The sequence below is a fragment of the Sorex fumeus genome, unplaced genomic scaffold (assembly GCF_029834395.1).
Source record: "Sorex fumeus unplaced genomic scaffold, SorFum_2.1 ptg000142l, whole genome shotgun sequence".
In the NCBI taxonomy this organism is placed as follows: domain Eukaryota; kingdom Metazoa; phylum Chordata; class Mammalia; order Eulipotyphla; family Soricidae; genus Sorex; species Sorex fumeus.
The window spans coordinates 4,114,875-4,142,088 of NW_026606199.1; the positions used below are offsets into that span (position 1 = coordinate 4,114,875).

The following is a 27,214-nucleotide window of genomic DNA, read 5'->3' on the forward strand; positions in this document are numbered from 1 at the left end:
TCAGCCGATGACCTGGCGCGGCAGCCCGTACAGCACCGAGTTGAGGGTGACGGCCGGCCAGTCGGCGCCCGGGAGCTGCTCCTGGACTAGGGACAGCCTTGCTCTCAGCACAGGTGGCAACTCCTCTGTGGACGGCACGGGAGGCGGCCCTGGGCCACATGTACAGAGCAGCGGCCTACACACGCACACTCACGCATGCACTGTCATACACCCACACCCACGCCCATGCTCACACACGCTCACACCTCCACACTGCCACACACCTGCACACACGCACACACACACGTTCCGGAGCACTTGCTCGCTGTCACAGTGCTCTGTCTGTGACCCCGACCTCGTGGCTGGGACCCCGGGAGGACAAGCACCCCACCCCCATCCCGGACCGTAATGGGGTCGGCCAAGCCCAGGTACCTGGCTTCATCAGGTCATCAGCTCCCATCTTCTGAAGGGCCCTCAGAGCCCGCCCAATGGGCCTGGCAGACTGCAGCAGGTCTGGGGGAGAGGGAGGAGGGTGGAGAGTGGGCGCATCCCCGTGGCAGGGGAAGGGGAAGGAGAGGGAGGGGCAGGGAGGGAGGGAGGATGGATGGAGAAGGGAGGGGAAGGAGGAAGGAGGGGAGGGGAGAGGAGAGATGGGGAGGGAGGGCACAGAGGAGGAAGGGAGGTGGGGAAGGGCGGGAAGGGGTGAGGTGAGACGTGAAGAGGAGAGAAGTGGGAGGGAGAGGAGTGGTCCAGAGGGAAGGCTGGGAAGTATGGGGAGTGGGGTGGAGGGGAGGGGTGAGGAGGAGCGAGGTGAGGAGCTGCGGAGAGAAGGGGAGAGACGTGTGGAGACTACGGGAGGGGTGAGGAGTGGGAGAGAGGGGTGAGGGGGATGCGGGGGAGGGTGCAGTGTGGAGGGAGAGAAGAGGGAAGGGGTGGGGGAAGGGAAGAGGTGTGGAGGGGACAGCGGGGGAGAAGGGAGGGAAGAAGAGGGGAGGGGTGAGGAGTGGAGGGAAGAGGTGAGAGGGAGGAGGGAGAGAGGGAGCGGAGGGGAGAAGTGAGGAAAGGGAAGAAGGGGAGGGACAGAGGGAAGGGGAGAGGAGGGGTGAGGAGGGGAGGGCGGAGGACAGAAGAAGAGGGGAGAGGTGGGGTTGAGGTTGGAGAGAGGGAGGGGTGAGGCGTGGAGGTAGTGGCGTGGAGGCGAAGGGAGGAGAGGAGGGCGTGGAGGGGAGCGGTGAAGAGGAATGAGGCGGGGAGAGGGGGGCTGGGGCCTGGAGGGGTGAGGGGTGGGGGGCGCTCACTCTCCCAGAGCATCCCGGCCCGTAGCACGTTGGCCGCCAGCTCCGTGGGCCACTGGTTGCTTAGCACGCTGCGCACCCCGGCCAGGCTGAGCAGGACGGCCGTCTCCACGGGCTTCTCCAGGGCCCGCTGCGAGGACAGGCTGCAGGGGGCACCTCCGCTGCAGCGCCCACATGGGCGACAGCCCCCCCCCGCCCCCGCCCCGGCCCCGGGGCGCGCCAGGCTGCGGGGATGGGCACCTGCCACTCTCTGCCAGCTGCCTGCATCTGCGTGTGGTCCTCTGGGAGCTGGTCAGGTCCAGCAGGACCATCAGCCGGCAGTCTGCGGGGGGACGCAGTCACGCGTGCCGGCCCCAGCCCCGGGGAGCACCCGTCCCGCCCGCCCGCCTGCCTGCGTGGGCACGGCACCTTCCAGGTTCATGGCCACCAGCCTCTCGGCCCGCAGGTGGGACAGGAAGGGGTCCATCCCGTAGAAGAAGAAGCCGCTGCAGCCGCCCAGTGCGCGCTCCCAGTCGGCCTGGCTGCGAGGGCGGGCGAGAGGGGGCTCGGGCGGCTCACGGCCAGCGGGCGCCCAGGGTGGGACGGGGGCGGGGCGGGCAGGCGCAGGACCCGGAGCGCCGGGGACCGCCTGCGCCATCTTGGGACGGGGGGCTCGGCAGAGACCCGCTGCGTGTCCCCAACACAGACCCCGGCCAGACCCACCTCGGGAAAGATGCTCTGCCCAGGTGACCTGTCCAGTGAGTGGTGAGGGACTCCTGGAACCTGTCCAAGATCTCCTGGGCCACACACACGGGGCTCAGCGGCTCTGAAGAGAGAGTGGAGAGGAGGTGGGGGCGAGAGGGTGTTGGGGGAGGGTGAGGTGTGGGGTGAGGGTGTGAGATGAGGGGTGTGTGGGTGAGGGGTGCTGGGGAGGGGTGAATGGGGTGAGGGTGTGGGAAGGAGCTATGTGGCGTGAGGGTCCCCGGGCGGGCAGTGGGGGTCGAGTTGAGGGTCCACGGGGGAGGGCAGGAGCCCCGGGCAGGTCCTGGGGCTCTGGGTCTCACCCGAGTCCTGGTCCTCCTCGCTGGGGTCCACAATGTCTGGCCCAGGGTTAAGGAGCGACGGGCACGGGGGCGGGGGGTGCCCCACGGGGCCTTAAAGGATACACTTGATGCCGTCGGTGTCCACGATGGCACAGTCAGGGGGCAGAGTGCGGATGGCCGCCTGCGGGACACACGGGCACCCGGTCAGCGCTGGAGTGGGCCCGGCCACGCCCCAGGAGCAGCACCGGGCTGGCCCTACCTTCTTGCCCTTCTTGGACGGCACCGACTTCCTCAGGGCTTTGCTCTCCAGCCTCAAGCTGCCGTCTGGGGGGCACAGACCGTGGCGTCACCTCGGGGGCTTCGAGGCGGCACGTGAGAGTGGGGTGCCTGCCCCCCCAGCCCCAGTGACCCCGTGGGGGACGCCCAGAGCCGTTTCTCAGACATCGTGAGCAGGAGACACCAGGAAAGCCGCAGACTCACTCTCTCCACACCCTGCCCACAAAGTCTCATGCAGTCACACACACACACACACGAACAAACACGGACCCACACTCGGGCCCACACGGACCCACACATGCTCCCATGCACGGCCCACAAACATGGTCCAGCACGTGATCCCAGAAGGGAGGGAGCATGAGGGCCCCAGGTGAAGTGTAGGGTTCCTGGCGGGGCTGACCTGAGGGGTTCCAGGGGAGGGGGGAGGCCCTGGGAGGAGGAGGGATTGGGGAGGAGGGGGGAGCGAGGAGGGGGAGGGGCGTCCTGAGAGGAGGTGGCGGGTAGGAGGAGGAGGGTCAGGGAGGAGGAGGGGTGGGGAGGAGGGGCGGGGCCCTGGGGGGGACGAGTCCAGGAAGGGGGCGGGGCCTGGGAGAATGGGGCCCAAGAGGGATGGGGCGTGGGAGGGGCGCGGCCTTGAGGTGAGGGGCGTGGCCCGGGATGGGGCGTGGCTTGTGAGGGCGTGGCCCGGGATGGGGCGCGGCTTGTGAGGGCGTGGCCTGGGATGGGGCGTGGCTTGTGGGGGCGGGGCCCGGGATGGGGCGGGGCCGGGAGGGCGGGGCCATGGGCGAAGGGGTGGGTCCCGGGAGGGGGCGGGGCCTCGTGGTGCGGGAGCGAGGCGTGGGGGTCCTTGGAGCGCACCGGTCTCGGCTTTGCGCAGCCGCTCGCTCAGCATCTGCAGGGAGAAGTCCCGGGACAGGGACGTGGCGGGCGCCTCGGCGAGCACCGTGAGCCCCTCCAGGGGCAGCTCGAGCAGCGGCTGGTCCGCGATGACGACGATGCTGTCCGCAGGCTCGGGCTGGACTGCGGGAAGCAGCGCTCAGGGCGGGGCCCGGCTCACCCTGCAGGCGCCCCGGGAGGCCCGGCTCACCCTGGACGGTGGATGGCCGCCGGTCCTTGTCCCTGCCCTTGGCCTTCCCCACGTCCGGCACCGCCTGGGGGTTCTGAGTCCTGGAGCCAAGGCACCCGCGGTCTCAGAAACGCTCAGGGCTGGAAGAAAGCTCTGGAACGTGGCTGGCATGTGCCCAGGACACCTCGGGGGTCACATCTGGGTGCCAAGGCCCCGCCGCTGCTGCTTCCCCAACACCAGAGCCCCGAGGCTGGAGCTGTGTGGCCGGGCCAGCTCGGTGGGCCCCGGGACCAGCTGGGGGGGCCCGGCCCCCGCGCCCCTTCTGAGTGGTTCACAGCGAGGAGCACTGAGCCGGGCAGAGTCCTGCTGCCCCCAGCAGCACCCAGTGCCACCCCGAGTCCCGGGCCGCCCACACCCTGCCCTGCCCAGCCAGGCCCCGACCTGTTGTCCAGCGCCCAGGCCAGCAGTGGACTCAGGGGCGCCAGGTACTGCTCCAGGGGCCGCAGCAGGTCAGCAAGCTGCAGGCCGCCGTCTCTCTTCACCTGTGGGGCAGGAGCAAGGGCTCACTCGCACTCACCACCTGCCCTCCGCACCCGGCTGCCCTGGGCCCTGACCGGCTACCTGGGTCTGCTCCTGAAACTGGTGGACGCCAGCCAGCAGGGCAGAGAAGGCTTCTGGGCTCACGGCCGCCCGGGCCACCCTGCAGGCACCTAGGAACCAGACCAGGCCAGCTGGGTGGCGCCTCGGAGGGCACCCCAGGAGGTGCCCACTGCCCGGCCCTTCCTCCCTGCACGGGGGTCGTGGGCTGAACAGGCAGCCTGAAGCCCCCAGAACACGCCCTCCCCTTCCTGAGGAAGGCCAAGGCCCAGGGGCTGTGGATACCAAGGGGGGCCTGACACAGGATGGAGCTTCCCTGGGCTGCAGGGCTGGGAGGGCCCTTTCCATAAGCCAAGTGCAAGTGCCTCAGGAAAGATGTGGGACTGTCCCCCAGACACTGGGACCGTCCCCCCAGACTGATACAGGGACTGTCCCCCTCCCTGGGACTCGCCTCCCTGCTGGTTCCTGGGGCAGGTGCGGTGTCCCCTACACAGACACAGTGTCACTCACCCCCTGTGTGCGTCTGCTTCCCTCGGGCCGTGGGGGTGACCTGGGCCCGCTCGTAGGCTGCCCCGTACAGATGGGCTCTGTCACGGACACGGGGTCAGAGCACAGCCACGGCCCCAGAAGCCCAGAGCCCACTGTGAGGATGGGCCAAGGGCATCTGGGGACCCGCCTGCTCGTGGCCACTGTTCGCCCAGACCTCACCTGTCCGGCCCGTGGTGCAGGAGCAGGAGGCGGTAGGCGGGCGCCAGGTCACCCAGGAGGCTGAAGTGCTGCTCCGTGACGCCCAGGCTCTGCCACGCCTGCAAGCACAGCAGTCTCACCCCGTGGCAGTGAGGCGTGCAGGACGCCGCACACTCTCCCCCCCGGCCCAGCCCCCGCAGCTAACACTGCCTCCTCAGCACCCCTGAGGGCAGCGGGGCCTGCCCTGACCCGGTACCCAGCACCCAGCACCCAGCCTGCACAGTCACAGTCCATGGCACACTGAGCCACGTTCTTCTGTGACCCAGGGCAGCTGGCAGCCCACCCGCACAGGCTCTGGGCCCTCTGACACCACAGGGGTCCCACCATCTGCATAGGAGCACGGGGGCACGGGCTGCAGGTGCAGCATGGGGCACCCATAGGCCTACTCCAGGCCTCACATAAGGTGTTACCCGAGGGCCCGCGTCTGTTGTTCTTTCCCTGTGTCTCTTGTGCACATCGACTCCTGGGTGCTCCCGAGTCCCCTGGTATCTCCTGGACGCCCCCATGTCCCGGGGTCTCCTTTCTACACCTTCACACTTGCTTCCTGACCTCCCACACCTGTCGCCCTCGTCAGCCATACAGTGCCCGTGTGGTGGGAGGGTCTCTCGGGACCCCTCGCTGCCTGTGGCAGGGGCTTCGCTCCGTTGGGCAACTCGTGCTGCATGGGGCATCCAGGCAGACACTGCTCCATGTCCCCCCTCCCAGGACAGCCCCCGAGAGAGGAAAGTGCCCCGTGAACCAAGGAAAGAAGCCGGGGTTTAGGGAACAGTGTATCGACTTGCGTGAGTGACCGTGCAGGTGGCACGCAGGGGACCGTGCAGGGGCCGTTCAGTGGCCACTCGGGGCCGCGGGGGCAGGTCCGGCCTCAGAGCCGTGCTGGGGCCGCCGCCCTGAGGTCTGGCCCAAGGCAGGGCAGTGGGGCTGCTCGCCTTGAAGGTGGTGTCCAGCCGCCGCTCCACGCTGGCGAAGAGCCTGGTGTTCGTCCGGCCCAGCTGCCGCAGCCTCTGCTCCAGGTGCAGCAGCGCAGCCAGCTGTGAGCTGCCCGTGTTGGCCGTGGCCGCGAGCAGCACCTCCCGCATGGAGCCAGAGGCCGAGCAACTCTGGGAGGAGGAGGCGTCCATGCCAGGTGATCCGCGTCCCTGCTGCCCACGCCCAGACCCAGGGCCCGGGGCAGCCTGGGGCCCTACCTGAGACAAAGCCAGGAACTGGCAGGCGGCAAAGGGGTCCAGGGTGCCCACACACTCCACCATCTGCAGGCTGGCGGCTGCCGCCACGTCCAGCAGGCGCTGCCCCAGGGCCACATGCAGGCCCTGCAGCAGCACCTCGGACGCCTGCGCCAGGTACCGCTGGGCCTGGAGCAGCCTCCTCTGCGGGCACCGGTCAGCCTCAGGCCGGGGTGCGGCACCACGGGGCAGGAGGGGAACTGGGATGCGGGGCCCCCAGGGCGTGGAGGGGTGCAGGGATGCAGGGGTGCGGGGCCCCCAGGGTGTGGAGGGGTGCAGGGATGCAGAGATACGGGACCCCTGGGGCATGGAGGGGCACAGGGGTGCAGGAATATAGGACCTCCTTGGGTGTGGAGGGGTTCAGGGGTACAGGGATGCAGGGGTGTGGTGCCCCCAGGGCTTGGAGGAGCGCAGGGGTACAGGGTGCGGGGCCCACCTTCAGTTCCCAGCTCTTCTGGGTGAACAGCTCGGAGGGCGCCTCCCTGGGGCTGGTCAGGGTGGCCCTGGAGGACTTGTTTTCCTCGGCTTCCCAGTCCCGACGGAGGCCCTGCAGGATGCTTGGCTCTGCGGCCTGGAGGAGCCACGTCTCAGCCACTGAGGGGGCAGCTCAGAGGCACCTCGGAGGGTCTCTGCTCCCTCCCTTCCCCGCAGGGTCCCCTGCCTCCTGCACGAATCCCGCCTGGAGCTTCAGGGAAGATCCCGAGTGGGCGAGTAGAGCCAGGGGCTTAATGAGACGGGGCATGGACACGGGGGCCATGGTGGGCCGGGGAGCAGCAGGGCCAGGGGCCAGCACGGCCCAGGCCACTGTGTCGAGGCCTCCCGGCACCGAGGCCCCTGCCACCCACCTGCCTCCGGTGTCCCCGGCTCTGCGGGGGGAGCCCACCTCCCCGCAGCCCTGATGCCCCCAGCCTCTGGCACCTACCGAGGGTCCGTCCCCCCAGCGGAAGGCGGGGTGCAGCGGGGCAGCCTGTTCGGCCAGCAGGCGCAGGGCCTTCCCGGCCAGGCCCAGGTAGCGGGCACGGAGTGGAGGGCAGTGGGCCACCAGGGGCTGCAGGCTGCCCAGCTGGGCCAGCATCGAGTGCGCCAGGGTCCGCCCCAGCGCCAGCCACCTCTGTGGGCACAGAAGTTGGGCTGAGGCAGGCCGGCAGCTCGGCCTGGGCTCGCTGCCCCTGTGAGCTCAGGGCCCTGCCTGCCCCTTTCCTGGGTGCTGGACAGGGTTAGGGTGGTCAGTGTCCAGCCAATCTCGGCTCCACCCCCAACTGTCCCCTAAGGCAGCTCTGGGGCTTCAGACCCTCTGAGGGGAGCTGCTGTTCTGGGCAGCCAAGACTCGCCCAATAGTCTAGAACCGCGACTCCGGCCTGACCCGGACGGGTCCCCAGACCAGGAGTGACTGTCCCCGGGCAGGGCCTCCCGGCCACACCGGCCGCCTCACCACAGTGCTGGCGCTGAGCTCCCGGACGCTGAGCAGGTACTCGGCCAGCACCTTGCCCATGGTGCTCTGCTCCGCCTGCCGCGCCCGCGCCTCCTGCCACAGCAGCTGCAGCAGCTCCAGGGAGAGCTCCACCAGGCCCAGCTTGAGGTGCGCCAGGCTCCACGCCACGGGGCTGCTGGGCGTCTGCACCTGCAGGGCCAGCAGTGCCCTCAGCGCCCTCGAGGAGGTCGCCCGCTGCCCTCTCCCCCACGGCGGCACCTCCTCCGCCCGCGGGGCACATCTCCAGCACGGGCTCGAGTGGGCAGGCCCAGCACAAACCCTGGCAGACCCAGGTGGCCCCGAGGGTGGCCCTGCAGAGCCCGACCGCCCTACCGACAGCTTGGGTTCCTCTCTGGCGGGCAGACGCCGTGGAGGCAGCTCAGCCCGAGGCAGACTCAGCCCGTGGGGACGGCAGTCGCCAGCTCCCCTGCGGTGGGCCTCTGCGGGTGACCGTCCTCCCACTCAGCCTCACCAGCCCGGCCTCCACGGGCTCTGGGAAAAGCATCCTGCCTACGTCTGCCCGGATTGTTTCCTGCTCAATTCCAAGAACTCTTTCGACAACCTGGGGTCGGCTGTCGTGTGGGAAACGTGGCTTGCGGGCCCCTCCTCCCAGCCCCGCGCGCCGGCGTCCCCCGCAGACAGGCTTGGGGCTGCTCGGGGCCTAGGTCACCAAGGTGCCACCTTGGTCTCTGCCAGGTGCAGGTCTAGCTCTGACACGTTGGTTGTGATCACGGGGAGCGTGTTCAGGCTTCAGGTTTGCTTCCCCAACACTGCTGAGTCTCTCCTGCCTCTGGGGTTATGCTGAGGGTCCATCTTCTGTGTGTGTGCACACATGTGTGCATGTATGTGCACATGCGTGCATGTGTATGTGCATGTGAACACATGTGTGCATGCAAGTGTGTGCACGTGTGCACATGCATGTGCATGTGAGTGTGTGCACGTGTGTGCATGTGAGTGTTGTGCATGTGTGTGCATGCAAGTGAGCACATGTGAGTATGCGTGCATGTGTGGGCATGTGTGTGAGCACGTGTGTGCATGTTAGCATATGTGATGGGTGTGCATGTGGGAGTGTGTGCACATTTGAGTGTGTGCCTATGTGTGTACATACAGGTGTGTGTGCATGTATGTGAATGTGTGTGCACGTTTGTCCATGTGCGTATGTGCACGCACATGTGCATGTGCGCATGTATGTATGCCAGGATATGCATACACATGTGTATACATGTGTGCCCGTAAGCGTGCATGGGATGCACGTGAGTGTGCATGTCAGTCTGTCGGTGTGTCTGTATGTCTGTCAGTGTGTGTATGTGTCTGAGTGTCAGTCTGTCAACATGTGTCAGTCGGCCAATGTTGTTTAGTCCTCCAGTGCTTGTGTGTGTGTGTGTGTGTGTGTGTGTGTGTGTGTCTGTCTGTCTGTCTGTCTGTCGGCGTGTTCCTTTACTGAGTTTCTGGGGTTATTCACACAAGGACCTTGTTCTTCACGAGCACACGCGACCTCCATCTTCCCCTCCACAGAGACAGACGGCTCTCATTTCCTCTTCTGCCAGCGAGCTGGGAATCAGTGTGACTGAGCGAGCGGCCGGGGCTGGGTCGGCTTCAGAGTTCCTTCCCCGGGAGCTAACGAAAGAGCTGCTCAAACTCAGAAGCAGCTGAAGTGTCGGTGGCTCTGTCCCCGCCCTGTCACTGCTCGCAAACCCGAAACCAAGTCTACTCCTTCAACCGCACTAACTCCAGGGCTCGTAAGTTCTGATATTGTCCTTGAATGTCTCCATAGCAGCCCTTGTATGAAGACAGGAGTAAATATTCACCTGCACGCCCACTAACATAGCATCTTAAGGACACAGAAGTTGTCAGAGTCACCGATTATTAGTAGGAACCGCTTGCTGAAAAATAATCAGACCTCAGGGAATTGGGACTCTGAAGCTCAAATCACAGCACCCACAAATCTTCGAGAACAACGGCTCACCACCTGGTACCATGTGTAGAGGGACTGTTGGCACCGGAGGTGGTCACATGGCTCGTGTCCTACACCGGATGCTCGGGCTATTCTTTCAGCTGACCAGCCGGCTGGGAACTTTATATGTAGTTCCTTTAAATTCCTTTACGTAAAGGAATTTACCTTCTCTGGGAGACAGGGACAGAAGCCTCAAGCCTCACTGAGGAGAACCTCAAATCAACACGTCATACAAGGGCAATGAAAATAAAGAAATACCTGGAAGAAAACGCCAACCAGCTAAACCATGAACTGAGGTATCCAGGAGTTCGTACAAGTGGACCTGAAGGAGTTTAAGAGTACAAGCAAGTCACAGCAACAGAATCCAGCATGCAGAAAACCGTTTCATCAATATTGAAGATAAAACGCTAGATAGCAAAACAATGAAGTGGCAAAAGAACAGATTAAGAAACAGGAGAGAATAGAAGATTCCTGATAGATAACAGCCAGAGGAATGCTCTGGAAGGAGAGAAAAAGGAGAAAGAGAGAACTAGTGGTGGCACAGAAAACGGAGAACCTCCCAGGGCTCCGGAGAGAAGCTTCTGCAGACTCGAGGCCCAAAGTACACCAACTAAAGTAGACTGAAAACTGAAACAGTACCAAGTCACACAGTAATCAAAAAGGTAAAAAACAAAAACAGACAAGGATAGACAGCCGGCCAGGGACAGGCAGACAGGGACAGACAGACAGACAGGAACAGGCAGACAGGGTCGGACAGACAGACAGGGACAGGCAGAGAGACACAGGCAGACAGACAGGCACAGGCAGACAGGGTCAGACAGAGACAGGCTGATAGGGACAGGCTGATAGGGACAGGCAGACAGGGACAGACAGACAGACAGGAACAGGCAGACAGGGATGGACAGACAGACAGGGACAGGCCAGACAGACACAGGCAGACAGACAGGCACAGGAAGACAGGGTCAGACAGGGACAGGCTGATAGGGACAGGCTGATAGGGACAGGCAGACAGGGACAGACAGACAGGGACAGACAGACAGATAGGGACAGGCAGACAGACACAGGCAGACAGACAGGCACAGGCAGACAGGGTCAGACAGGGACAGGCTGATAGGGACAGGCTGATAGGGACAGGCTGATAGGGACAGGCAGACAGGGACAGACAGACAGACAGGAACAGGCAGACAGGGATGGACAGACAGACAGGGACAGGCAGACAGACACAGGCAGACAGACAGGCACAAGAAGACAGGGACAGGCTGACAGGGACAGGCTGATAGGGACAGGCAGACAGGGACAGACAGACAGACAGGAACAGGCAGACAGGGATGGACAGACAGACAGGGACAGGCAGACAGACACAGGCAGACAGACAGGCACAAGAAGACAGGGTCAGACAGGGACAGGCTGATAGGGAAGGCTGATAGGGACAGGCAGACAGGGACAGACAGACAGACAGGAACAGGCAGACAGGGATGGACAGACAGACAGGGACAGGCAGACAGACACAGGCAGACAGACAGGCACAAGAAGACAGGGTCAGACAGGGACAGGCTGATAGGGAAGGCTGATAGGGACAGGCAGACAGGGACAGACAGACAGACACAGGCAGACAGACAGGGACAGGCAGACAGACACAGGCAGACAGACACAGGCAGACAGACACAGGCAGACAGACAGGCACAGGAAGACAGGGACAGACAGACAGACAGGAACAGGCAGACAGGGACGGACAGACAGACAGGAACAGGCAGACAGACAGGCACAGGAAGACAGGGTCAGACAGGGACAGGCTGATAGGGACAGGCAGACAGGGACAGACAGACAGACACAGGCAGACAGACAGGGACAGGCAGACAGGGACAGGCAGACAGACAGGGACAGGCAGACAGACACAGGCAGGCAGACAGACAGACAGACAGACTGCTTAAAACAAGCAGAGAGAGGAAAACCCTCAAATGCAAGCATCACAACAGACCTTCCAAAAGACCATTACAAGCCAGGGAAGTGGGATGACTCAAAGCATTGGGTGAAAAAACTCCCCGCCTCGAGTCCGCTACCTGCAGTCACCGTGTATACTCAAGGGAGAGAGAGGAGCCCTGCTGGCACTGATGCATCATTTTTATGCATTTCCCGAAACGTTCAACATCTACACGCGTGCTCTTGAGGAGCGACTGGCCTGCTGGTTCCGTCCCTGGCTCCTTTCCCTGCCAGGGTAATATCGGCCCCAGAAAAGTCGCAGCCCTCGTCCGTGGCTGTCTGCGGGAGCTTCTGCACGAATGACAGGACGCAGCTGTCAGTGCCCAGCGGGGCCCTGCGGGATCGTGTGTCGACGGACTGGCCGCTGCTCTCGGAGTCTGCCGTGAGCTGACACCGACCCACGGGCCCGGCCAACCACATGGTGCCCTGTGTGGAGGGACTGTGTCGGCGCCGGGGCGGTCACATCGCTGATGTCCGACACTGCGTGCTCGGGCTATTCTTCTGGCTGACCGGCCGGCTGGCAACTTTATCAGTCTGTCGATCTTCTCCAAGAGGTGGCTTTGGCTGTCATTGACTTTCCTCTTTGCTTTGTACGTCATTGATTTCCACTTGCTTTTTCTCGCTCTGTGCAGGCAGGACGGTGGCTTGGCTCTGTGCCATCTGCCACACTCGGCCGTGGCCGGGCTCCGTCCTCTGAGCCCGGCTGTCCACTGGCCAGCAGTAGGTACCTCCTCCGTGCTCCGGGTCTGGCTGGAGTTCTCCCTCCCGTGCCATGGGGCCGTCTCTCCTCCCTTTCCTGCTTCTGCAGCTCCACTTCATGGCCCTGGTGGTAGCAGTGCCCAGGCCGCGTGACTCATGTGCCATTTCCCGCCATGGCACACACCCAGTGCCTGACAGGACGGCTCGGGCTGCCACCTGCGTCGATGCCGCAGACCCACTCGCCCCTGCGCTCCCCCAGCTGGAGTCACGGTGAGCGTGCGGCTGCTGGACTCTGTGCTCGGGGCCAGCGGGGCCGTGGCAGAGGGCATGGCCCCTCCCCGGGACACTGTCCCCAGCTCCAGGCAGCCGTGGGGCTCAGCCATTGCCTTTCACCCGTCCACTCTACTCACATGCACAGAGTGGAGGGGGTCTGCCACCATGGGGGGAACCAGGCTCGCCTCTGCCCCTTCTCCGCACCCTCATCTGCCCTCCCGGCCTCCCCCGCCCTCCACGCAGGCCCCCTGACTCGGGGCTGAGGGTCACAGTGTCTCTTAGGTCACATGGTCTCGGATGTCACACGGACCCCCACCGCCCACAGAGCCATGTAACTGAGTCTCTGTGTCCCCACCGGGCGACACAGCTCAACTTCCTACACGGTGGTCTCACATCTGCACCCTCCCACTCTCACGCTGTCGGCCGGTGGGCTCTGCTGGGCTCCTTCTCTGGTCCCCGAGCCCCCGCTGCCCCCACTCTGCACTGGGGCCACAGGGAAGCCCCAGCCGCGTCTCAGCCTGGGGGCGGCCACGGAGCACGGCCGGCACAGCCTGCCTCTGGGACGGACGGAGCGTGTGTCTGTGCAAGGCCAGGCCTTGCAGCCCGTGGCCCGGGGAACGCGGCGGAGACCACGTGCTCACCTCGTGGTGGGCCAGCAGGAAGCGGATGGTGTGGTAGCGTGCCTCCCCTCTGGCCACGGCTTCGGAAGCCAAGCCGAAGGCCTCCAGGTAGTACGCGGCTCTCGCCTCCTCGCTCTCCTCCCGCTGGGCGCACAGCCTGCGGCAGAGAGCGAGGCAGGAGGAGCTCAGAGCAGGACGGGCCCATCCACGGGAGCGCCCCTGCACGCGGCCACTGGGGACGAGAAACCTCTCAAGGAAAGGGCCGAGACCAAGGGCGGGAGCCTTGCACACAGCCACCCGGGCTGACGGGCAGCACTGCCCTGGGCACAGGCAGGCCTGAAGACAGACAGCTCGCTCTTCAGCCGGGCTCCCGGGAACATGCTCTCTCTAGCTTCCCTCTGTCTCTTTCCCCCCGATTCCCACTGCGGAGAAGAACGCGCCCTTCTCCCTTTCTCTCCCCTCACATCTCTCTAAATAAGTTTCAATAAAAACTATGAAAACTATTGTGTTTCACAGAACACACACACACACACACACACACACACACACACACACACAGACCAGGGAGCACAGGCTTTAATCCCTGGCACCACAGGGTCCCCCCCGGAACCCCCATATGATTGCCCTGAAACAAAAGCAAATATATAACGAAAGGCCGTGGGCCACCCGGCATCACCCGCCCCCAGCCCTGTCCCGTGACGGTGTGCCTGTGTGAAGGAGACGGCGGCTGAGGAGAGGGGAGGCCGTGGGTGCGGAGGGACGCATGGTGACGTGGGACAGCTGAGTGGCCCTGAGGGTGCCAGGCCCCGTGATAATGCCCTGAGGGAATGCCCGTGGCCCTGGGGAGCAGGCTGCGAGGACAGGCAGGCCCGGGGCTGGTCTCCGAGATGGAGGCCAGGGGCCCTGACTGCTCAGGGGAGGGGACGGGAGCCGCCCCGTGCCCTGCAGCCGCCCTCGGCCCTGCACAGACCCCTGCCCCCATGCCGGACCCGTCCCTGCGCCCTCCGTGCCCCCCACCCCGTGCCCACCCACTTCTTGTTTTTTTTTTTGTTTTTTTTTGCTTTATGGGTCACACCCAGCAATGCTCAGGGGTTACTCCTGGCTCAGGCACTCAGGAATCACCCCTGGCGGTGCTTGGGGGACCTTATGGGATGCTGGGAATCGAACCAGGGTCGGCCATGTTGGCTGCGTGGAAGGCAAACGCCCTACCCCCTGTGCTACTGCTCCAGCCCCATCCCACCCACTTCTTGATCTCCACGCGCTCCAGCATGACGTCCACGCACTTCTCGCCGCCTCCGCCGCCTCCGCGCAGCCTCTTCTCCAGGTCCACCAGCGACGCGTCCAGCTGGCACAGCAGCTGCAGGCCCAGGCCCAGCTGCTCCCGGGCGCTCCGGACCTGCATGCTCAGAAACCTATGGGCACACACGGTCTCGCCCGGGGGCCCCGCCGAGGAGGCCATGCCGGACAGTGGGAGGGGGGCCCCGGGGAGCCAGGCCAGGACGGGGGGGGGGGATGCCAGGCACAGGGACGGCCCAACAGGACCAAGCCCAGTGCGTGCAGACCAGACAGGGTGGGAGGAAGGAGCCTCGGGCCGGCCCAGGTGCGCGAACAGGCCGCCCGGCGTCCTCTGCCTGGAGGCTGAGGCTCAGGACAGGCCGGCTGGGGAGGGAGGCTGAAGGATGTGCTTCCTGCCCCAACGGGTGGGCGCATCCCCAGGGTCCGGCAGAGACCAGGACTCTGAGCTGCAGCCATGGAGAGAGCTCCCCTGAGCACCCTGCAGCCGGCCGGGCCCCCGACGCACCCAGGACCCGGATGCCCACCCCAAGCACAGGCCATCGGCAAGGGGGCAGGGCCCTGGGGCGGGGCGGGGGCTCCTCGCGGCCTGCCTGACCGTACCTGGACTCTAGCTCTACCATCATGCGCTCCAGGACAGGGGCCCGGTTGGGCCGCTCCTTCTTGAGCACCTCGAAGGCGCCGATGAGTCTCTGTAGCAGCCGGGGGACCTGCGGGGTGCAGGGGTGCAGGGGTGCAGGCTGCAGCCCTCGGCCACCCCTGCCCGGGGGCCCCGCCCAGGCCCCGCCTCACCTCCATGTTCTGGCGTCTCGGGCCCATGGACAGGATGGCCTCGGCCAGGGTCAGCGTGGAGCGGAGCCAGAACTCCTCGCCACCCCCCCAGCCGCTGGGCCTCCTCCACCATCCGCCTGGCGCCCCTGAAATCTCGCTCCTTGTTCGCCAGCTGCGCCAGCAGACACAGGCACCGGGACTGGGCGAAGGGGTCCCCCAGCTCCTGGGGGGACACGGGCCGGCAGGGGGCTGTGCACGGAGCCGGGCGCCAGGCCGCGGGAGGGGGGGGGGGTCGGGGGGAGGGGGCAGCCCAGGGCCCATGCGAGCTGGGGGGAGGCGTGGGGGCCTGGCGGGGAGGGCTCACGTGGCTCCCACACCGGCAGCTCTGCCAGGCTCCCGGCCGGCCCTGAGCACAGCACAGGGAGGGCAGCCCTGGCCAGACCACGTCCTCGGGGCCTTTCATCAGGTCCATGTGCAGAGCTGGGGCCGTGGGCGGGGCTGGGGCCGTGGGCGGGGCTGAGGGAACCGTGGGTGGGGTTTTATTTGTGGGCGGGAATTCTGGCTTGTGGACGGGGCTTATGGGGGTGTGGGTGGGGCTAGGGACTGTGGGAGGGGCTGGAGGGGGACTATGGGTGGGGGGTGGGGCCATGGGCGGGGCTTAGGGAACCGTGGGTGGGGTTTTATTTGTGGGCGGGGATTCTGGCTTGTGGGCGGGGCTTATGGGGGTGTGGGTGGGGCTAGGGACTGTGGGAGGGGCTGGAGGGGGACTATGGGTGGGAGTGGGGCCATGGGCGGGGCTTAGGGAACCGTGGGTGGGGTTTTATTTGTGGGCGGGGATTCTGGTTTGTGGGCGGGGCTTATGGGGTGTGGGTCGGGCTAGGGACCGTGGGAGGGGCTGGAGGGGGACTATGGGTGGGGGGTGGGGCCATGGGCGGGGCTGGGACCATGGGCGGGGCTTAGGGAACCGTGGGTGGGGTTTTTGATTTGTGGGCGGGGATTCTGGTTTGTGGGAGGGGCTTAGGGGTGTGTGGGTGGGGCTGAGGGGCCGTGGGAGGGGCTGGAGGGGGACTATGGGTGGGGCCGTGGGTGGGGCTGAGGGGCCGTGGGAGGGGCTGGAGGGGACTATGGGTGGGACTGGAGCCGTGGGTGGGGCAAAGGGGCCGTGGGTGGGGCTAAGGGCTGTGGGCGGGGCTTTGGGATCTGTGGGTGGGGTTGGGTGCGTGGGCGGGACTTAGGAAGATGTGGGTGGGGCTGAGGGGCCGTGGGTTGGGGCTTTAGGGCTTGTGGGCGGGCCTTAGGGAGATATAGGCGGGGCTTAGGGAGCCGTGGGTGGGGCTAGGGCCTATGGGTGCGGCTGTGGCTGTGGGCGGGCCTGGGGGCTGCAGACAGGACGGGGTTTGAGCTGGGCTCCTCACCTGGAAAGCCAGGTGGGCCTCAGAGAGGAGCAGCCTCGCGGGCTGGTAAAGCTCCATCTCCAGCAGGACCTCTGCTTTGAGCGTCCACAGGTGGGGGAAGGATGTGCCTTCCAGGACTTTCCTGTTCTCCTCCTTCATCTTCAGAATCTGCCGGACATGCAGCGTCCTGGGTTGACCCTGTACCTGGGGCTCCTCCTGTCCCACCCCCGCCCTCCCGCCTGGGGTGTTTTGCCCACGCGCAGGCACGGCCCTCTGCAGGGAGACAAGGAGGGGAGGACATGCCCAGCTCCGCCCCAGCCCGGGGCTGCAGGAAGCAGCTCCAGCCGCACCTTGTCCTTGGCCACCAGGGGCTTGGGGAGCTCATGCTGGACGGTGTCCGGGCGCTGGGGCTGGGGCTCGCTGTCCAGCAGGACGTCCTTGTTCTTTTCCTTCAGCAGAGCCATCTCTTTCCTACAGCTGGGGTGGTCAGACACGGGCTGGGCAGCTCAGGAACTGCCCAGCTCACTGGCAGAGAAATGCTGACCCCACGCCGCAGACCCTGATTCCAGGGCAGCCGTCAGGACCATGTGGGCCGCCTCCACCCACACCCCCGGCAGCAGCCTGAGCCTCACTCCAGACCCGTGCAGGGTAGCAGCCCGGCCAGGCACACCCAGGCACACCCAGCCCTCCCCTGGGCTCTGGGCCACAGGTGCTCGGCGGGCCCACTGACCCCTGACAGGCAGGACCCCCACTGGTCCCGGCTTCCTGCCCCTCCCGGGACGCCCCACGCCTGTGCCCGCCCATGCACACACCTCGCCTGCTCTGCCTCAGTGATGTACACCTGGCCGACCACGTCCTCGTGCTGGGCCGCGGCCTCCTTCAGGCCCAGCTCTGTGCAGACCAGGGCGAGCCTGGGGCAGTGAGAGGAATCAGTGCTGCTGGCCTGGGGCCGGTAGGTCAGACCCCACGGTGAGCAGGCCCTGGAGAGGTGCCTGGGCCCTCACAGTCAGGGCAGAAAGGCTGAGTTTCTTATGTCTCGTTCAAGAGAGACTTAGGGGCTTGGTCACTTGGGGCAAGGACACTGCGTCCAGGCCATGCTCCAGCCCTGCAGGGGGCTCTTCTGAACCCACCTCAGGGAGACACACATGCCCCCAGGACCGTTTAGCCGTTCTGGGGCCTGAACCGCCAGGCTTGGTTCCCTCCCTCGCCCTCCCCTACATCAGGTCAAGCACACCTGGTGTTTGCACCTTTAGAAACCTGGGGTCTATAATGCCCGAAAAGAGAGAGGGAGGGGGAGAGAGAGAGAGAGAGAGAGAGAGAGAGAGAGAGAGAGAGAGAGAGAGAGAGAGAGAGAGAAACTGTCTGCCATAGAGGCAGGAGAGAGTGGGAAAGGGGGATACTGGGGACGTTGGTGGAGGGGGATGTGCACCGGTGGAGGGATGGGGGAGTGATCATTGTACGACAAACATGAAAGCTTTGTCACTGTATCTCACAGGGATTCAATTAAAAAAAAAGAAAGGACGAAAGAAAGAAAGAACGAAAGAAAGAAAGAAAGAAAATGAAGGAAGGAAGAAGGGAGAGAAAGGAAGGAAGAAAGAAAGAAAGAGAAAGAAAGGAGAGAAGGAGGGAAGAAAGGAAGGAAGAAAGAAGGAAAAGTGGGAAGGAAAGAAGAAAGGAAGAAAGAAAAAAATAAAGAAAGAAAGAAGGGAAGAAAGAAAGAAATGAGAAAGGAAGGAAATAAATGAAGGAAGGAAGAAGGAAGGGAGAGAAAGAAAGGAAGAAAGAAAGAAAGAAAGAAAGGAGAGAAGGAGGGAAGAAAGGAAGAAAGAAAGAAGGAAAAGTGGGAAGGAGAGAAGAAAGGAAGAAAGAAAAAGAAAGAAATAAAGAAGGAAAGAAAGGAAGGAGGGAGGGATGAAAGGGAGAAAGAAAGAAAGAAAGAAAGAAAGAAAGAAAGAAAGAAAGAAGCAAAGAAATCTGGGGGTTTGATTTGCACCAGGTGCAGCCAAGGACTTCATGCACTCATGGTGATCATTCTTGTGTTCTTCGGGGAGAGGCAGCCCACTCCGGGGAGGCCGGGGCCACTGACCGGAGGTGGTAGAGATCCTTGATGCTCTGGTTCTCTAGAACGGAGTCGGCGATCAGCACCCCGAGCTGCAGGAGTGGGACGGTGAGCTGGTGCAGAGACAGTTTCTGCAGGGCCTTCACCAGCTGGTCCACGTAGTACAGCGTGTACGTCTGGGAAACACCCAGCGAGAGGGTCTGCCCTGCGGCACGCGGCAGCCCCCTCCCTGGACTGCAGGGCCTGCACCCCCCGCCCTCCACGCGCACCACATGCCCTCGCGAGACAGAATCTCCTTAGGCACCCACACAAGTGCTGGGTACCGGAGCAGGGCCAGAGGAGTGAGGCTGGCTGAGGCGGCCACTCCTCGTCGTGAAGGAGGACGGCCGCGGGCGGGAAAGCACAACAGCCTCACGGCCTGGCCTCCCGGGGTGAACGCGCTTCTCAGAGAGGCAGAGGGAGGCTGCGGCCTCGGGCGACCTGACATGGACTCACGGGCTTTGGGATGCTGACGGCGTTGACCGTGAAGTCGCTCCTGTCCATCTGGAGCACGGACACCATCTCCACAGGGCAGAAGTAGGACGCCCACTCGGTGATGCTCGCCGGGAGATCTTCCAGATGCTTGGCAGGAGTCACGGGCTGAGAGTGAGAAGCAGGGGCCTGGGGTTGGCTCTAAAAAGTGCAGCTGGAGACGGCAGCTCCGCGGCCAGCCCTGAGGGCAGCCCCAGCCACGCTGCTTGTGCCCAGACAGCCCGCCCAGGCTGGGCCCCGCACGGCCGCCAGGAGGGCCGGGCTCACCGGCTTCAGCTCCTTGCTCGGCTCCTTGGTCTTCTCCTCCTTCCCTCTCTCCCTCTCCTTCTTCTTGTCCCTCTCTTTTTTGTTCAGCAACGAGTGGGTACTGCCTACGACTGTGTGCGTGCTGCCTGCTACTCTGATTTTATTCTCAGAAATGGCTTGTTGTACCGCTTGAAAAGAAACCTAGTGGGGGGGGGGACACGTTCTCCAGGTTTGCCGACACGCGTGTGCCCCCCACCCCTGCTCACGCCCAGACACCAGCCTGGTCCCCCGCGGCCTCCTTGCAGCCAGGTATCTGCAGAGGGGCACTGCCTGGCCCTCCTGCCCACCAGCACCAGGGATGCAGGCAACCGCCCACGCCACATCAGAGAGGTGGCGGCCCGGGCAGGGGTAGCTCGGGGCGGGGGGCGTAAATCCCCCCCCCCACCGTGGGCTCAGGAGGACGAGGGGCTGCAGCTGCCCCCGAGGCCCCTGGCCAGCGCAGCCCAGCATCCCGGGCAGAGGCACCCTCCCACCTTCCAGATGTGCTGAAAGAAGGCGCAGGCCAGCAGGCAGTGGTCATCGTAGCGAGGCGAGGAGGCCGCGGTCACCAGCGCCAGCAGCGTGTGGGCCCGGGCCAGCGCCTCCAGCTGCCGCACACTGCGCAGCCTCTCCCAGCCGCCCGGGCTCGGCTTCGGGCTCTCGGCCTTCTCCGGGGGCTCCTCTGTGGCACGGGGTCAGCCGGGCGTGAGCCGGACCCGGCTGCCCTGTGCCCTCACGGGCCTCAGGCCCCCCACCCCCAGGAACCCACCTGCCGGCTCGGGCGCCTCCCTGGGGGCCCCCATCCGCAGCAGGATGTGGATGGCCCACTGGAGCAGGAAGACCACGTTGTTCAGTGGGAACTGTCTGTAGTACAGCCACTTGCTGAACTCCAGGATGTAGTCCACCTTCTGCCACCTGCTCTCCGGCCTCTGCAGATGCCACCCGACCGACCGTCAGCCCCAGCCCCAGGGAAACGAACCCCGCAGGGGTCCCGGAGCTCACCCCTCCCAGAGGGCGCGTCCGCTCTGCGTCGTAACTAACGCACCTCTGCTGGCCCCTGCTCAGGGTGGAATGTCCCCAGAGCCCACCCTGCCCGCAGGACGCCTCTCGGACACCAAGACGCCCTGGGCTGTGGGCTGAGGAGGAAGGGGAGTGAGGCTGAGTGATTGGAGGGGCTGGGCCAGGAGCGTGCATGTGCGAGAGAGGCCCGTGGGCCTGGGGCTCGGGGAGACGAAATGTCCTGAAGTCCAAAGTGACAACGGCTGATCCCTTCGAGAACTCGCTAGAAGCACCTGGTTCCCCACAGAAGGGGGACAAGAGGGAAGTGGCTGCCCCGCTGTGACCCTTCCCGTTCTGGCCCAGGGGGATGGGCTTTGGTTCCACTGACCACACAGTGAGTTGAGCCAGCCAGTCCCTGGTCCCCAATGGGCACAGCCCTGCCTGGGCTCCAGAGGGGGGCATGGCTGCACCCGGCCTCTGCTTGGGTGGGGACTGCACTGGCAGCACCGTCCTTGTCCTCGGGACGTCTCTGTCCCTTGGTAAGCCCCACGGTCCCTTCGGATAAGCCAGGGCAGCCCCCGAAGCCCACCGAGGAGGGTGTGCCCTGGGCTCTTGGCGGGGGCCGGGGGCTGGCTGGGACATGTCCAAGCTCCCTAGCGGCAGGTGGTGGGTGCCGCCCACGAGGCCCCCACACGGGCAGGGCCAGGCTGGGCCCCTCCCGCCGCACCTGCAAGGCCTGGATGGCGTTCTGGTAGCACATCATCTGGCCGTGGATGCTCTTGGAGTTCAGGGCCAGGCGGTACCACATGTGCGCCAGGTAGTCCTCGCTCTCGTCCTTGAACTTCTGGATCTCCATCAGGAACGTCTGCCCCAGCTTGGCCTTGACGATGATCATATGCTTGAAGATCAGGCTGGAGTGGCGAGGACGGAAGAGGGAGCACTGGCCACGCACAGTGAGGGAGGACGGGGAGCACTGGGCACACGCAGTGAGGAAGAACGGGGAGCACTAGCCACGCGCAGAGGGAGAATAGGGAGCATTGGCCACACACAGTGAGGGAGAACAGGGAGCATTGGCCACGCGCAGAGGGAGGACAGGGAGCACTGGCCACACACAGTGAGGAAGGATGGGGAGCACTGGGCATGCACAGAGGGAGGACGGGGAGCACTGGCCACGCGCAGTGAGGGAGGACCGGGAGCACTGGGCATGCATGAGGAGCACTGGTCACGCTCACTGAGGGGGGTCAGGGGAGTGCTGGGTCTCAGGCCGCAGCTTCTGAAGGGGGCAGAGAGGCCAGGCAGGAGCAGGCTGGTGCCGTGGGGGGTCTTGGCACTCACAGCCGGTGTGGGGTCCGCGGCAGCACCTGGGCGGCCTCGCCCAGCACCTTGAGGCCGCCCGCCCAGTCCTCATTGTCAGCATAGCTGTGGAACAGGAGGCCGTAGAGGGCAGCCCGCAGTGTCAGGTCTTCCTCAGCACCTGTGGGCGGCACCTGAGGGCAGCATCTGCCCTGGTGCAGAGCTTGGCCCAGCTGCAGAGGGGCACTCGGGGGCGGCCCTGTGCGCGCTCCGTGCCGTGATCTCTTATTCCCGGCTCTGATACTCTGGACACGCGTGTCACCTCGTGCAGTGAGCACAGGCTCACAAGCCTGCCTCAGAGCCTTGTGGGGGCACAGAGTGTCATTTTTTGGCAAAAAAGCTCTTTTTTTTTCTCTAAGTAGGATTTGGTGCTATGCCTTGATTGTTCTAAACTAGGCGAGCGAACTACGGGGCGTGAAGAACAGGGTTCACCTCAGAGTGATCCAGAGGCTGGATTTCTAGCACTGTGCGGCTGGGAGTAACAGGCCACGTCCCGCTGACCGGGCATGGTGTGAGCCTGTGGGCGTGGCCTCCCTGTGTGTACCTCAGGGGCTTCTGTGGGGCTCCGTGGGCCTCCTGTGAGAACAGAGCTGGCTCTCTCTGGGGCCGCCCAGCCCTAGCACGACAGCTGGCACTACCCACCTGGGAGGAAGTAGCCTTCACTGATCCCTCCGCTTTGGAAGTCTGCCGTCGGCCACTGATGCAGAAGCAGTATCTTTCTCTTTTTCTGAGGTAAAAGCAAAGAGAGCAAACGCACAGTAGGAAATCACGATCTACTAAACTTCACGGGCAAGTTTACATCAGGCTCCATAACGAATTGCAAAAGTTGGAGCACAGTTTCTGAAATACTGAGTTACAAAAAGCTGTTTTCACCCAAAAGAAAAGGTTCTCACCACAAATTTAGCTACCACATGCAACCAGCCAACTCAGAACAGCTGTCCTCAGTTGTCTCATTCAGTCGGACGTGGAGTGGCTGACCCTCAGTGTCTGAACCAGTCGGACATGGAGTGACTGTCTCTCAGAGTCTCAGTCAAGCATGGAGTGGCTGTCCTCTGTGTGCCAGTCAGTCGAACATGGAGTGGCTGTCCCTCAGTGTCTCAGTCAGTCGAGTATGGGATGGCTCTTTTCAATGTCTCAGTCAGTTAGACATAGGGTGACTGACCCTCAGTATCTCAGTCAGTCGGACATGAAGTGGCTGTCCCTCGGTGTTTCGGTCAGTCAGACATGGAGTGGCTGTCCCTCAGTGTCTCATTCAGTTGGACATGGAGTGGCTGACCCTCAATGTCTGAATCAGTCAGACATGGAGTGACTGTCTCTCAGAGTCTCCGTCAAGCATGGAGTGGCTGTTACTCAGTGTCTCAGTCAGTCGGACGTGGAGTGGCTATTGTTAATGTCTCAGTCAGTTAGACATAGAGTGCTGTCCTCAGTGTCTCAGTCAGTCAAGTATGGGCTGGCTCTCTTCAATGTCTCAGTCAGTTAGACATAGGGCGACTGACCCTCAATGTCTCAGTCATGCATGGAGTGGCTGTCCCTCAGTGTCTCACAGACTGAGCAGCTCTCCCTCAGCACCTCATAGTCAGTCAGACCAGGAGTGGCTGTTCTTCACGGCGAGGAGAGGCATGGCACCCCAGAGGCCCTGCTGTGGAAACAGTGGTGGGCCTTGTGCACTTGGACAGTGAACCTGCAGGTCACAGCAATTCTCCTCGGAGGTGGAGACCCCAAACCACCGAAAGCCACAGTCCTAGCAGTGCCTTGGTGAGACAGGCAGACACCCATGCAGGCTGCAGTGGTGTGAACAGGTCACAGGTCCTGCCACATGGTGGAGGGGGTGGGCTCACATGAAGCCACCGTGACTGCACCCCGACGGCCTCGGGAGCCCTGTGGAGTCTGGAGCGGAGGCTGGTCCCCGAGAGACTCCTGCAGGGTGGGCGTGCACTGGTGATGCGGAGCCCAGCAGCAGCTCCAGAGGCCGAGGCTGCTGGGCTAAGGGGGTGCCAGCCACCCAGGGCGGCCCCACATAGACCTCACAGAGCCGTCAGGCCCTGAGGAAGCTTCCTGGGGGTGGGGGGGCACAGGGTGCCCACACTCGGCACTGCTCCATTGCCAGCCGCTCGTCCCTGCCCCAGACGTGCTGAGTCTCAGCAGGTGGAGGGCTCAAGCCGCTGCCCTGCAGGGCTTCTGACCACGGTGCCCGCCTCAGGGTCCACCGGGGCCGCTGTCTGCCCCGCCCGTCCCGGGGCCTGCGCTTGTGGCCACAGTACCGGCTTCTTGGCCTCCGTCTTGTTGATGATGTGGATGACCTTTTGCAGGCTGCTCCGGCACATCTTCCTGCTGGCCGCCGAGCCCAGCATGGGGAGCCACGAGTTCCAGAAGTGCCGCGCGCCCAGCAGCACCAGGGCGCTGTTCTCGGCAATGCCAGCGAACCTGGGGAGGAGACCGGGGCTAAGTCCAGTGACGTCATGCCCAGAGCGCCAGCCACGGAGACAAGTCCACAAGACAGTGTCACTCCTGGGACACCGACCACGGAGCTGAGGGCGAACAAAGAGGGCAGGACCCGGGAGTCCAGGACCTGCCTCTCTGCACACGTTGCCGGGTGCCCTTCACAGGCGCTGCGCACGCAGTCAGCTGCCCAGAGAAGTAGCTTCCACACAGCAAGCAAGCCTGGCCACCAAGGGGCCACCGGGGATGGCCAGTCTTGTACAGAAGCTGCCACGTCATACACCACAGGACACACACACACACACACACACACACACACACATACAATACAGCCCAGAACATGACACAGCACAAGCAGGAAACCTCCATAAGAACACACAGGACACATGCCACACAGGAAACTCCCACACAGGACATAGTCACATAAGATACACCCACACAGGATGCACCCACACAGGGTACACACCACACAGGACCCACCCATATAGGGCACAGTCACACAGGACAGAGCCACACAGGGCCCAGATACACAGGACACACCCACACAGGACACAGCCAACACACGCTGAGGCAGCCCCAACGGGGCACACCCGCACAGCCCGTGGGCGCACCTTACGCCCTCCAGGAAGGCCCTGGCCGCCACGTGCCGCAGCCTCTTCTGGCCCTTCATGTTCTCTATGATGCTGCGGCCCTGGACGTAGCAGGTGCTGCTCAGCATCTCGGCCAGCAGAGGGACCTCGGCCCTGCGAAGGGACGAGAGCTCGGTGGACACGGGCCCGGGGACAGTGCTGGGCTTGACTCCGCAGGAAGCCCGGGACACCCCCAACCAGAACTCACTGTGGAGGTCAGCCCACGCACAGCAGCTTGGGGAGAACAGGCTCGGGGGGGGGGGGTGAGTGACCTCCAGCACAGCTGACCCGTCCAAGGGAAATGTGGGGTCCCACTTATGTGCCCCAGATTACGGTTCTCTCAGAGGCCTCCAGGAACTGACCCCCAAAACTTAGTCTTCTTTGGCCCGGCTCCTCCCCCCTAGACCTCTGCTGACCGACCAAGCTCGATGGGCCCCCCGCCGCCTGTTCTGTGAGCAGGTGCTCGCCCGGCTGCTGGGGGGACGGTGTCCAGGACCTGGGGGTACAGGGGGCAGCGTCACCAGGACCCCCTGCCCCAGCTCGACAGGGGCACATGGGCTGAGTGGACCCTTCAGGACCTTGGTTTTGGGGGCCACACTCGCTGCCCAGGGGTTCCCCCTGGCTCTGCACTTGGGACCGCTCTGGTGCACTCGGGGGCCTGTGGGGTGCCAGAGATGGAGCCCACGCCAGCCGGGGGCAGGGCGAGCGCCTCCCACTCTGCTCTGTCCGGAGGCCACTGGCTCGTCTCACACTGCTGAGGCCGCTGCCGTGCTCCAGGCCATCCCATGTGGCCTCTGCTTCCCCAGGCACCTCTCGCCCTCCTGCAAGGCCCCTGTCACGGCCCCTGGCCACGGCCTTAGAGGCTCGCAATGTTTGCCTCCCCGGACACCATCAGGAGAGGGTAATCAAGCCAACGGTGGGAGGCGGGTACAGCAGCACACACGGAAGTCATCCTGTGCGCATCAGCGCCGGACCCCAGAGCACCCGCAGAAGGACGACCACCACAGAGGTGGCTGGGGCGGGGGAGGGAGTGGGCACTGCCAACGGGATTGGGATGGGAATATTGCATGTCTGAAACTCACTCATAAGTACCTTTGCAAGTTATGGGGCCTCAAAAAGTAATATAAGTACAAGAAAGATAAAGTATTACTAGGAAAAGCTTGGCAAACCTGTTAAGGACAGAGGAAGTTAACAATATTAACCAAAAAAGCGTCCACCTGCAAAGAGGCCCGGTAGATTTTTGTTATAATAGAGTCACTCGTCAGGGTCTTGGGGGACAGACCCTGTCCCTTCACCGTCCCCAGAGACTCTCCGCCGTGGTGTCTGTGCCCTTCCCGTCCACCTCCTCCTCCCCAACCTCTGGGCGGTCTCAGCTCCAGGGCAGGGTCTGGCATCGCTCAGACTGCCTGAGCCCTCCTTGATTTCTCTGTGGATGTCAGGGGGTCCTCGTCCTCCTCCCTTGGATTCACTTCGCGGCCCCCCACACACGTCCCAGGCAGGGCTCAGTCTTCCCTTCATCCTGCTGCGTCTCTGTCCATTCATCTGTTGCTGACATTCGGGGTGTTCCGTTCCCTGGACATTGGGCCAAAGGGTGTGTTGACCCCCTTCCAGCTCGGTGCTGCTGGGTTTGGGGGAAGGTGGGACCCGGGGTCAGGAGCAAGCTCTGCCGTGACCTCTCTGGGGCGTCTCCACGCGGCTGCCTGAGGGGCTGACATTCCCCCGCTGTGGGCAAGGTCCTTCGGTCCAGTTTGTTTGGATGCCACTCACACACGCTTTTGAATACAAAAGTGTCCTTTAAATGACAGAGTCGAGTGAGAGGCCTTTGGTCCACCCACATCCGAGACTCGGGCTCAGCGGGACTTCCCTGGCCACCCCAGATCCTCTTTCAGCCGCACTTCCCTCCTGCGTTTCTTGCTCTGCGCTCTTCGCGGTCGGATTCTCCTGGTCGGCCAGAATGGCAGGGCTGTGCCTTCGTGTGGGACGGATGTTCAGGCAACGTGGGCCCCTCTGACAGCTTTCTCATTCCAAACTCTGAACTGCAGCGTCAGCGCCTGGATTCCGCCGTGCGCCACGTGGGTCACCGTGAAAACCCACGTGTTCCTCTGGCTCGTCCTGCGCACAGTTCACCAACATTCTTGGTTCTCTGGATCAATATTTTAAATTCAACTGAAAATACTTTCCAGTGTCGTTCTCAAATCTATGTTCTCTGTCCTGTGTCCTGGCCTCTGTCATCCTGGGATGACCCTAGCGGCCACGTCC

At 63.8% G+C, this 27,214-nt stretch overlaps 1 protein-coding gene across 1 annotated transcript in view; it reads right to left on the minus strand.

The window, feature by feature from the left end:
- Positions 1–27,214, minus strand: part of CFAP46 (cilia and flagella associated protein 46) — a 50,138-nt gene continuing 22,924 nt past the window's right edge. The window contains 38 exon segments of the mRNA XM_056106710.1: positions 1–125; positions 412–492; positions 1,278–1,417; positions 1,515–1,596; positions 1,683–1,795; positions 1,977–2,079; positions 2,318–2,353; positions 2,420–2,477; positions 2,556–2,620; positions 3,431–3,592; positions 3,651–3,739; positions 4,080–4,160; positions 4,162–4,348; positions 4,746–4,822; positions 4,944–5,041; positions 5,912–6,082; positions 6,170–6,349; positions 6,642–6,776; positions 7,089–7,316; positions 7,638–7,826; positions 13,224–13,359; positions 14,447–14,614; positions 15,099–15,205; positions 15,288–15,374; positions 15,376–15,489; positions 16,682–16,828; positions 17,011–17,137; positions 17,473–17,571; positions 18,747–18,895; positions 19,215–19,340; positions 19,518–19,697; positions 20,030–20,217; positions 20,305–20,464; positions 21,262–21,445; positions 21,870–22,008; positions 22,530–22,614; positions 24,149–24,311; positions 24,938–25,069. Of these exon segments, the coding sequence (XP_055962685.1) occupies positions 1–125; positions 412–492; positions 1,278–1,417; positions 1,515–1,596; positions 1,683–1,795; positions 1,977–2,079; positions 2,318–2,353; positions 2,420–2,477; positions 2,556–2,620; positions 3,431–3,592; positions 3,651–3,739; positions 4,080–4,160; positions 4,162–4,348; positions 4,746–4,822; positions 4,944–5,041; positions 5,912–6,082; positions 6,170–6,349; positions 6,642–6,776; positions 7,089–7,316; positions 7,638–7,826; positions 13,224–13,359; positions 14,447–14,614; positions 15,099–15,205; positions 15,288–15,374; positions 15,376–15,489; positions 16,682–16,828; positions 17,011–17,137; positions 17,473–17,571; positions 18,747–18,895; positions 19,215–19,340; positions 19,518–19,697; positions 20,030–20,217; positions 20,305–20,464; positions 21,262–21,445; positions 21,870–22,008; positions 22,530–22,614; positions 24,149–24,311; positions 24,938–25,069 (4,891 nt within the window).